We start from the raw sequence: 12,365 nt of genomic DNA on the forward strand, positions 1-12,365 counted from the left end.
ATTCCAAGCTACTGGCCCATTATCCCAGAATCAGAGCAGCCCGGTAACAATGTGCTCACCCGGATAGCAGCTGAAATCCTTTCACATATCTCGCAGCTCACTCAGGGATGGGGATCAGGTGATTATCTCGGGTTCTGCCTCTTCCTCCTGTTCTCATGATGACCCTGGTTCACCTTCATCCGTCACTAAGTAAAATGATTTCTCCATGTATTTCTTCTTCTGTATAGGGGTGACTGACACCAGCACAGGTTGGTTCTCTGCTTCAGCTGCAGCGCTTGGCGCCAGGGTTGGGGTAGCTGCAGTGCTTGTCATGAGGGTTAGAATAGCCGCAGTGCCTGTCAGTCTGTTTTCCCTTCCTTTCCCCCTGAGGATGCTGCATAATATCAAGCAGTGTTTGGTAGATACTGGCCAGGGCCCAGCACAGGGCAGTAAGTTGTGCCTCTTTGGAATAGGCACCACATTTTTCTTTCAAATATTCTATCACATCAGGGTCCTGTAGCTGTTTGGGAGTGAATTTCCAAACCATTGGAAGTGAGAAGTTCTCTGGATACCTGCCCATCTTCTCCCACATGCCATGCCAGCCTTGGGGCAGATCGCTTAGTGGTATTCTTAAAAAAGTTTTATAGCCCTAAACAAGACCTGAAACACATTCAGGAGACATAGCAATACGAGCATGCTGGCTTGAACATCCCAGGGATATTCAAACTTCTCAAAAGCTGCTGTAATTAGCCTGAAGGAGGAAGGAGAGTTGAACGAGCGGGACAGAGTGTTCCCCCCGACTTCCCCATAGGTTGGGTGCGATTACCAACAAATTCCGAGAGAGGGCGCCCGAGGCACGGAGTTATCAACATTCTTCGCATACCTAACTCAAAACATAGCACTATACTAGCTACTAGGAAGACAATTAACTATCTCAGCTGAAACCAGGACAGTTATCAACATTAGTCTCGTACTAAATCCAAAACATAACATTATATCAGCTACTAGAAAGAAAATTAACTCTAGCCCAGCTGAAACCAGGACAATGGGTTTCACAGCACCTGGTAGTCTTCCTAGGACAGCCTGGTGGCTGGCTCTGCTTTAGAGGTGGCCTCTCCAAAGCTGTCGGTGAGTCTGCCTTTTCAGGTAAGCTGCATCTTTGCAATGCTTTGTTAAGAAAAGAGACTTTTTTAACATAAGCCACTCCAGTGCTGTCAGGGTTTCCCCATAGGTTCCCGCTTCTTCCACTGTAAGATTTATACACACGTTGGAAGAACATGACCTAATATGATGATATCTTCCTTCTTTTCTCTTTTACAACATCCCTGTAGAGATAATATGGGTACTTGCTTCCAGACCAGTCACTCACTACTATGAACATTGCAGCTGGGCTGTATAAGGAGGCCCCATTTGGAAGCTAAGTCATCTGCCTGCTGGTTCCATCTGCAAGCATGCACATGAGAACGAACCAGCACAACTATCAGCGTTGACTTGATGGAAATTATTAAAATGTTTGAAAGAGCACCTTCATTTTAATTTCAAGGTTTTTCCAAGTGCTCCAATCTTTGAACAAAAATTAGCCTATGCTTGTGCTACCTCACATTCATGTTAGACCATGGGTGATGATGTGTTATGGAAAAATGTAGTAGTTTTTGCAATTTTGTTACCTGATGCAGCCAGTATAGTGCTTTTCATCTCTGGGACAGTGGGCAGGTACCACAGGCAGCCAGGGCATGCCCCTTGGGCAGAACATCAAAGCTGACCAAACTGAAGTAAGGGCAACTCCGGCCTCCTTTGCTGAACCTTTTGATTTTCAGTAAGACAAATGAACTGACTTTGTGACTATATGTTCTAGTCAAAAAAGCACCTTCAACACTAAAACCTTATGGTATTTGCAAACTCTTATCCTCCTTTCAAGCTAACTTCTCCTGCATAATAGATGCCACATGTCTCTGCCCATCTTTATTCTCCACCCTACCCCTTTGCACACCAGCAGGCTGTATGCCCTTACTGAATCCTGAAGCCAAACTAGTTCAGATCAGCAGCTATAGGGAAAAAGGCATATTCAAGTCCATATTCAGAAATCACCTTTCTTGTCTAGTTAGCACTGTAGTGTGTTACTTTTCTTCTTGTGTAAGTATTTCTAACCCAGAGAGAAGTCCCTTCTTGATCTTCTAAAAACTGAACAGATTGCTTGGTAAATCTTTTCTGGAAATAAAACCGGATTCTATATTACGAAGTGTTCTGTTAGTTTGTTTTTAATTTCCCTATTAGCATCAAAAGGGTATACAGTTTAATTTTTTTTATATACTTGACATTTACATAACTCATCATCCCATTTTACTAATTACTCAGAGGAAAACATCTGGGAAAGATTTATGTGTCTTTTTTGGTACACATATTAGAATGTAAAAGAGATGGGTCACAGAAATAGTAATGTATAAAGATAGCACGGAATTTTAGATTACATTTGAACGTTGGTATCAGATATTATTAAATACCTTATTAAAGTGCTGAGGACCCCATATTTAGCAAAGTAATCCATTGCAATGGAATGTATTGATATTAGTACAGAAATAAAGATTCCAAGCCTTTCATAATGGGAAATTCTCAATTTATTTTATCAAATTATCCTAGTATAGTTTTTCAGAAATCAGTTTTGAGACGATACATAAGAAAACCTCCAGAAAAATAAGCAAATTAGTGTACAATCAATCATTTTCTCAGTCTGGTCACAGACGCAGAGGTAACAAGGAGTTTAACCATCTCATACTATTTAATAATGAGCACCCCTTCTTATCACAGATACCCAAATTCCTAGAGGCAAAGCACATTTTGGTACCATGGCCTATTTCAGTAAATCCAGACAAAACTGGACGAATGCTCCCCGTTTCTAGGGGCTGCAAAAGCCCATGTAAAAAGAGAGTTGAAAGCAGATCCACGCAGCAAACAGAAACTTGTGTAAAAGTAACTTATTCATCCACATCCAAAAGCACACTGCTCCTTTACTGATCATGTTCCCAGAAAGCTTCGAGTTCTGTTTCAAATGGATGTGACAAAGGATAAATAAATAAGGGGAGGATGTGGTAAGGAATGATGGATGTGCCCGGACCCCTTGCACCAAGATATACTCAAATATAGTGAATGATATTATAGTAATATTTTTAAAAAGAAATCCACCTTGTGTGGGTGAGAAATAGCTAAATTGCACACAGAGCAGAGATCCCTGAGCTAGTGAAGAACTAGTTAGAAAATCCATACAACACACTGTAAAGCAATGTAGACCTATCCATCTAGGTCTAGCAGAAGTACTGCTACTTTTTCAGCTAATAAATATTGCTTACTAGCTCCCATTCAAGACCATGTGAATAATGGACCATGTTTGCTAGTGTATATACCTGAAGTTCTGGTTCTAAAGCTTGCATGTGGGCAGCCAGGCAAGATCTGCTTTTGTTCTTGTGGTTATAGCCAACAACAAAGCATTCACATTTAGTGCAGTAACCTCAAATAGTACTGAAATCAGGCCATCCAGGCTCCACAACCGAGTTAATTTCCACAGAAAATATGAATCTGACTTTTCTGGACAGATTTTCCATCTGCTGACCCACAAATTTGTGATCATAGGTTGAAACCTGCCAAATTAAGAAGCATTTGCTTTAGATAACATTCACTGAAGCAGATGTTTCCCATCAGAATAATTCTACTTCCCATATTCCCTAAGGAAGTAGAAAAAAAATTGTCTCTTTTAGCTGGTAATTAGCATTAAAACAGTCCACACAGTAAAATATGTGTGTGAAAACAGCAAAAATCCTCCCAAGTGTTTTGAAGAGCTAGTAAATAAATAACAGAATGTGAGTCCACAGCTTTACAGAGGTAATCAGTTATTCACTGTCTCATTTCTGCCATGCCATTTTCCCCATCCCATTTTCCTATACCCCGTTCCCTCTATCTTATAAAGTGAACTAACTTAAAATCTTGTAGCAACATGTAAAGAAAACAGAACCACTCTGGACTGGGAATGGAAAAAGACAGCATTTTTTAGGACAAAGCATCGAGACATCTCCTAGGCTATAGCATAAGAAACTTAACTCTAGACATTAATGGAGTTGATGAAGTCCAAATTCTGGATATAAAACAGTTAAAAATCGCCAAATCAAAACAGATGCACTTCTGTTAATTGACAGAGCTTCAACAAAATTGGGAGAAAATCATGCATCTCCTAGCCCCTAATGCTGATTAAGACTTTCCTAGCAAATCACAATTTGTTTATCTTGATGAACTTAAAATGAGTTGAACTTCAATATGTACCACTATGAAATCTTGTGGAACAGAAAACTCATGCTGATATAAATCAAATCAGATTAAGAATTGATTTAGTTAAGAATCAGTACTTGGCTGCTGTGCACATACTTTTAATTTCAAGTGCCTGATTATTGATTTAACTTAAGCTTATTACAGACTTTACCACTTTAGCTAGAGATGAAAACTTAAGATTTCAACGCTTATATCATTAACCACCTAAGGCAGGTGCCAGTATCAGCACTGGCATCCCACAGCATCTTATTCAACATCATAACACATCCCTATATTCAGTGTTGGGCAGTATCAGCACAATGATTCAAAAAAACCCAAGAGAAGAAACATTAAAATGAGGAGCTCGCCTCCTAGGAAATCATTTATACACTTCTTTCAGACAGTTCTGACCTTCATTTAACAACACACACAAGCTTTAGTAGAGGATGCCAAGATGACCCTACACATTTAAGAACAGCAGCTGTGTTTGTAAAGTTTTATATAATAAAATTAAGATGCTTATCAAAGTCATTTTACAGTTGCCAGCAACAAAAGCAAAAGGCACCACAGCATTACTAAAATGAGTGACAGCTCAAGACCAAGTACTTCTCCAGGACTGCAGAACAGCTAGGACAGATTCTTAGCTCTAGTGTTCTGGGAGCACGTTCTGTGCCTGTTGAAGGAAACACAAGCTACAGAGAGCTCAAGGAAATGTGGTCATAGGTCTTATATGTCACAGCTCTTGTGCCACAGCAGTTGTGGGAAACCATCAGCTTAAGGGTACGTATTTTTGTACTTGCTGGGCTCCAATCTCTGCAACATAGACTGCTCCACTCTTCATGTCTACATCCACAAGGTGTGGTTTGGTTTCATCTGCCAGCTGGACTGTGTTGACCATAACACAGTCCCCAATAGAGCCAACTGGTGGTGCTGCCAAGACTGCTAACCGGTTGATATTCAGCTGAGCTACGATCAAGTATTTGTAATTGCCAGTAAATCTGTGAAAGACAGAAATGTATTTTTGAACTATGAATTCCATATGACATTTTAACACAACCATGCACTTTTAAACAAACAAAAAAATCTCCTTAATAGTAAAGTTTTTTTGAAGGCTACAACAGACTAAATGCAGTGAAACATTGAGAATTAACTTGTAAGCCTTGCTCTACATGTTGCTGGTCCTTGAGACAGATTATGCTACAGAAAGCTCATTCAAGACAATCTCTCTTCCTGTAAAAGCTGCACCAGTAAGGTCAACAACACATAACAACCTTAAAATGAAGTTCCCAATCCTGCACTCAAATCCATGGGTCTTGTTATAAAGCCAGGATTTCCCTGTCAAGATAAAACTGTGCAGATCTTTGCCTATGATTAGAGCCCAGCACCCTATCAGTTAAATTGGTTAACTCCTTGTCATCAGGCATTAAATATCAACATTTTAATTCATCAGTAAGAGTACACATTTATTTTATGTAATTACATGCTTCTAGAAGAACTGTTCAACCATACCGGACAGAATAGGGTCCATCTTCTGAAAAACAGCTGCTCCAAGACCCGAGCCATTCCCCTGTGACTTTATCAAAAACTTGGATTCTTTTGTTGTCTCTATCTGCAACCCATACCTGTTAAGAACAAAAATCATGGCTGTTTACAAACAGAACAAATCAAATGCATTAGTTTCTTACACAAGCAAAGTATCCTGTAGTAAAAAAAAGTACATCTTGGAAGAATGTACCTCCCCATTCAAAACTATGTAAGTAGATACAACTTCCAGATACAAAACAAAACTGCCACATAGTTAACATACACAAATTATTTTATACTATTTTAACAGAGAAATCAGTGCCCTCTCTTCATTTTTGTGGCTATGATATGGATATATTTAGTAGGATTTTTTCCCCTCTCAGGGAGGACATATTCCCACCTATTTAATTCTAACAATTTGTTTTTCAAAGGTAGTCTTATTTCATGATCCAGGCCTATGACGACTGCATCTGCAATCTCTTGTACTACAATGACTGAAGTTTTAACAGTTGACATCCTGTCAATCTGGTAAGTAAATTTCATTAGTTTTCTGGGATATCACGCAAAAGGGAGCCATGAACAAGTTGACACAAGATCTTTCATCACTTAAATGAAACACTACTACAGAATTCTCTTCGATTTCTTAGGAATTAACAATTAGTTTTTTACCTAGGCTGACGATCAACACTATGTTGGCAATAAAGTTGTAGACCATCGCAACTGCTGTCTTTGAATGTATATACTTATGGTTACCCTTCAACACAAAGCAACCATGTTCCTCCCCTTCTCCCTCCCACCCTGCCAGTTTTGGTAGGGAAGTGATTTTTATATACACTTCTTACTCTGGTTCAGACAGCATCAGCAGAATTAGCTCAAACCAGTGATTTAAGCAATCTTATTTTCCCTGAAACAGATTAAGGAGCAATCACATAAGTCCTCTACAAGGGCAGCAGAGCAAAAGCCAGACTACAGTTAACACCTGGCAGAAGTAGACTCTTGAATGTCTGGAGCTGCATGTAGAAAAGGATGTCCACAACCTAGCTAGAGCCTTACTATCATCTTAAGCTTATTCAGAATTTCCAAATATGAAATTAAAGTGCCCTGAAGAAATGTAAGTGCTTGGGTAGATATTTTATTACAGAACATAATCCTCCTGTACTCTCACAATGGCAACCTGTTAGAAACTGCAGGAGAAACACTCTGCTGTTGAATGGACTTTGACAATGTAACCAGTCAGAACCCTTTTGTTAACCTTGGAGCCACTACTTCAGTAGGATCTGCAGTATGAAACTTCAGCTCATGACCATTATCACACTGAAAACTGTAACCCCCCCTAAAATGACCCAGTTCACAACAGTTCAATTAAAAAAGAAATACAATTTGTTTGGTTCAAATACATGTAAACAAGTCCATTGGAAGATGAAAAAAAAAAATTCCCCCTCTATTCTTTACCCGTCCAAAAGGATCCACTGTTACACTGTGAGGAATCTTGAACTGACCAATGCCGGTCCCATTTGTTCCAGTCAGCCATATCTCTTTGTAATCTAAACAGTGAGCACCATGAAAAATAAAAGTAAGTAAAAAAAAAAAAAAATCACAGTAAGAAAACAACAAATAAACCAGCTTTAAGTCATTCCCTTGCAAAGTTACTTTGAGTAATTTTTAAAAGGTGAAATTTCTAAACTCAAACTCTTTAAACACAGTACTCCTGGTACATAAACCCAAGAAATACTGGAACTACTGCAGTGACTGTTGGATTGTTATTAGTGGTGTCGGGATTATGGTTACAGAAATGTAGCTACTGGTACACAAGAGCCATAGTCCAAGGCTCTGTTAAGCACTGTATTATAAAATAAAAAAATTAAAAACCAGAAATAGTTGGCTAATGATACTAATTTGTTTACTAAATTGATTTTTTGTTTGTTACCTGGCAGTTTTGAGTTTTAAAAATTTAACATTTTGCAAACTAGATATTAGGAAACCAACTGTTTTACGATAGTACAAAGGAGAAAGGGTAGCTCCTCCACTTTTTCCCAACTGTAGGCATGCACAGACTCCTCACTCATTGCCCTAACCAACTGATCATTTAACTGGGGAATATGAGCAATTGAAATTGCTCATTGAAATCACGGAATAATTTAAGTATAAAAGATCTCCAGACAGCGTCAGGTCCAACCTGCTTCTCAAAGCAGGACTAGCCTTGATAACAAATCCAACTCTGATGTTAGATCAGGTTACTTGTAACACATCAAGTTTTGAGTGTCTCCAAGAGTGGAGACTGCACACCATCTCTGGGCAAACTATTCACGGTCTGATCACCCTCACTCTGAATCGTTTCCTACCAAAAATCGAACTGGAATTCACCCCTCTTGCATCTTTTACTCAGTGTTCCTCATTCTTCACTGTGCATCTCCAAGAAATGTGTGGCTCTGTCTTCTCTATACCCTCCCATTACTGACTTGAAGACAGCAATAAGAATCCCCTTTAGCCTTCTCTTTTGAAGACTGAACAAACTCATTCTCTCAACCTCTTTTCATAAACAGAACTGTTTCATAAACAATTAGATTTCTCCTGAAGTGACAAGCAATAAAACAGGATCTCATTCAACAAAGTCTCCAAACTAATGTTAAATGACAGCTCTACCTAGTCCTCACTTAAAAATACTCTCAAGCTGTGTTATCTAGAATTCAATTTTCAATGGTCAGCTACTGCAGAAGTTTATTTTTCCATACCGTTGGATAGTTTGAGCAATCTGTTATTCATTCCTCCGTCCCCATCCACAACATAGATATCTCCACTCTCCTCTACAAAGATCTCTGCTGGTTGATCAAATTGTAGGGGAATCAAACTTGAACCAGCATTACCTGGCGTGCCCAAGATCTGCATAAGTTTACCCGAAGGGCTATACTGTTTCACGGTGTGCCCATATTTCCCTGAATTAAGAAAAAAAAGTGCAAAAGCATCTTAACAAAACAAAACGTAAGTAACACAACCGATTACCAACATTAAAAAAGAAAATCTCCTGATACTCGCAAGTGATATTAGTAAATCAAACAAACAAAATTCTACAGTGAGAATATGACTGTGTGTTAGTAAATCCATGGGCTACAATAATATTCATCCATTGTGTCAGGGTCACCATACCTAGGACAGACAGTAAGCCTAGCCAAAAGATTATTTTTTTTCCCCCCTGACACTTCTCCTAGGGGCGGGGTGAAGTGCTTACTTACCAAGTTCAGAAGCTATAAGCAGACATACAACACAACTTGTGAACCTTCAAAGTATTTTGTGCAGCATATGAAAAGTTTGTTCACAGCAAGAGAAAGCACAAATTGTGTCAGAATTGTCTGAAAGACTTAAATGAGTTGTGTAGAGTAATATCTGCAGTATTAGCATTTTCTTCCCCACCTAATACTTCTCCTATCACCACCATGCATACCTGTTCCAACATCTGTGATCCATACTGAACTATCTGTTGCGGTGTTCAATACAAAGATACCATGAGGCATTTCAACTGTATTATTCCAGGAGTAAAGAAAATAGCCTTCCTCTGAAAATACAAGTACCTTTGGTACATTGTCTCCTCTCTGAAAAGGCAAAAAAAGGTCTATTAAGAAAGCATGGATAGAGTTAATTTTCTTAGAGGCTGGTACACTGTGTTTCAGATTTAGCGTGAGAATAATGTTGATAACACACGGACGTTTTAGTTGTTGCTAAGTAGCGCTTATCCCAAGTTAAGGATTTTTCAGTTTCCCATGCTCTGCCAGCAAGCAGGTGTAGAAGAAGCTGGGAGGGAGCATGGCCAGGACAGCTGACCTGAACTAGCCAAAGGGATATTCCATACCACAGAACATCATCCTCAATATATAAACTGGGGGAAGCTGGCCAGGAGGGGTGGATCGCTGCTCAGGCATTGGTCAGCTGGTGGTGTGCAACGGCATTGTGCATTACTTATCTTTTCTTGGGCTTTATGTTTTTTTATTTTATTATACTCCTTTTCATTACTTTTATATTTTGATAGTATTAAATTTTATTTTACTTTAGTTATTAAATCATTCTTATCTCAACCCACAAGTTCTACTTTTTTTCTGATTCTTCTCCCCATCCCACTGGGAGGGGGGCAGTGAGAGAGCGGCTACGTGGTGCCTAGTTGCTGGCTGGGGTTAAAACATGACACATATTAAGCAAGTAATCCTATTTCTGAAAATTCCTCTTTGAAAGGTTTTGCAACAATTCATGAATCCCAATAATCTCCTGAGATTGTCTGGTAGATGTCATTTTTTCCAGCTAGAAAAGAGAGAGAAGGGTTTAATTTTAGCATGTGAAACCTTCCACTCATTCTAGTATTTCAACTTAAATCACAGAGAGTCCAATTTTCAGAGCAGCCAAGCTCCTGCAGCTATCTTGGTCTTCATTTTGAACTGTGTTTTTATGTTCTTGATGAAAAATATGCCAAGTGTAAAGAGGCATGAAAAACTGTAACCGTACTTATTAGCTGCATGGCACTCAAGTACTCATACTGTGCTTTATAATTAAATCCCACATCTTTCCGTGAAGGGAATGTCTTACCTGTGACCTAGAGACACCAATGCTTGGAACTGGGTAAAGCAAATAATTGAACTCCAGTTACTGTAACTGGCTGAAAGAACTGTGTGGTTTTGATTTCATGGGACAAAGGCTGAAAGAGTGGAAGATTCAGTTGCCCCAGAATCACATTTTACCTTACAGTTAACTGAGAAGAAGCTACTGTAACTCAGTTAAGTTGGATCATGCATTCATACCACAGAAATTTAATGCTTTTAAAAGCACAAACAAGTGTGGTGCCACAACTGCTTTAAAAAATGGATATAGCAGAGATATCTATACTTATATTTTCACTAATTGTGCTACAATAATTATTCATACAGACACACACACACACACATATCCCAATCTAAACCAGACACTTTAAAGGCAAAAATACACTAGAACAACAAGGAGAGAAATATACTATTCTCACTCACTTGTCCCACATAGACCAAACCATGAAGAGAGTCAACAGCAACACAAAATGTTTGGCCAGTGAAGTATTCTGGAATTTTAGGCCAGCCTATGTCCAGCTTGTACATCTGCTGCTGTCCCTTCCAAGGAGAGAAGTAATCAAATGCTATTAAAACCTGAAAATTCAAAATAAATATCCATTAGTTAAATTCCATGATGGTGGGATCAGAATAATCAGCAGGAGAAAGCAACTGTGTACCAAAGCATCATAAATTGATTTATTCAATTTAAATTAAGAAGATAGATAAACAGAAATAGGCTTGTAGCTAGGGTTTTGGACTGCAAACGGGAAAATTTCGACAAACTGGAAATTAGCCGATGAAGGCCTTTGGCTAGAGGGCGAAGAACACACCCTGAAATTTTTTATGTTTAAGTTGCTATTACAATCTGTAAATTGCCCTCCAAAATGAAGAAAACAGGAGGGAAGGTTCCAAATGCAACAGAATCAATAACCACTTCAAGATATGAATATAAGAAAAGTCAGAATAAAGGGAAAATACAAGTCAAGAAAGAAAACTGTATCTTGGAAATGGGGAAGCGTAAGATACCAGGAACTGCAAAACTCAGGTCAATGTATACATTTAAAGGGATAATGGAAAGAAAAAAAAAATATCTTCCACCTTTTTGTTCTATTTTTCCAGCAGAACAGAAGCTAAGCACAGCTGCGCTGCTGCAAGCAAAGCACTGGAACGGAAAGATCAGGCTAGAACTAAGTAGTAACAAGTGGTGACCCTGAAGCATGAGGGCCATCTAACGTTTCTGTTAATTGCCTTGCCAGAAGCAGGGGTAAATTGATGGCACAGAACTACGAACAACTTAATAAGGACTGGACTACCATGAAGGAAACCCGAGAGCAATTAAGTAGGGAGAAAATCCCACAGTAAGATGTGCAAAGTTATTCACCCAGAGATTATTAAGTAGCAGAGCGTATTGCTTGCAACCCCCTGAAAAAGAATCACCCAGCACACGCACTTATTTCAGAAGGGCTGTAACGCCGTAGGATCAAGCCCCCGCCGAGAACGACCAAGGCCACGAGAGGCGCGGAAGGCACCACAACGAAACGGGCCCCGGGACCCCGACCGCACCCCCACGCCCCGGCCGGTCCCCCCGCAGACCGGCGACGGGCGGGCGCTGCGGCCGCACCACGGCCCCGTCCCCGCCGCCACCGAGCGCGCTCCTCCCGGCGGAGCGCCGGCCCCAGTCCCGGCTCTCCGCCTTCGGGGAGAAGCCGTTACGGGAGGGCTTGCGCAAAGCGCTCGCACTTCAGCCCCTCCTTCCTTCCCTCCCTCCCTTAGGCCACGAAAGACAGGCACGCCCCGGCCGCCGCCTACCTGCGAGCCCCAGAGCAGGGCCAGCAGGGCCAGCGGGGCGCCGGCCATGGCCAGCAAGGGCCCGGCGGCCGCTTCCGCCTCGCAGAGGCCGGGACGGGGAGGGGCCGCCGCGGCCGAGCCTCGTTGCCACGGCAGCCACGTGACCGCCGCACCAACTCTCCCCTGCGGGGGGGGCCTCCCCCCCCCCGCCCCTTCTGC

The 12,365-nt window shown here is 40.6% G+C and overlaps 1 protein-coding gene across 1 annotated transcript; it reads right to left on the reverse strand.

The window, feature by feature from the left end:
• Window positions 1-2,571: 2,571 nt before the first annotated feature.
• On the reverse strand, window positions 2,572-12,268 carry NHLRC3 (NHL repeat containing 3). The gene is made up of 7 exons (XM_049823229.1): window positions 12,168-12,268; window positions 10,800-10,952; window positions 9,236-9,383; window positions 8,529-8,729; window positions 7,249-7,340; window positions 5,782-5,894; window positions 2,572-5,270 (listed from the first exon to the last, which is right to left on the reverse strand). The coding sequence occupies exons 1-7, from the start codon at window positions 12,213-12,215 to the stop codon at window positions 5,042-5,044; spliced, it is 984 nt and encodes a 327-aa protein (XP_049679186.1). The 5' UTR covers window positions 12,216-12,268; the 3' UTR covers window positions 2,572-5,041.
• Window positions 12,269-12,365: the final 97 nt, after the last annotated feature.

This window comes from Accipiter gentilis, chromosome 19 (assembly GCF_929443795.1).
Source record: "Accipiter gentilis chromosome 19, bAccGen1.1, whole genome shotgun sequence".
NCBI lineage: Eukaryota > Metazoa > Chordata > Aves > Accipitriformes > Accipitridae > Astur > Astur gentilis.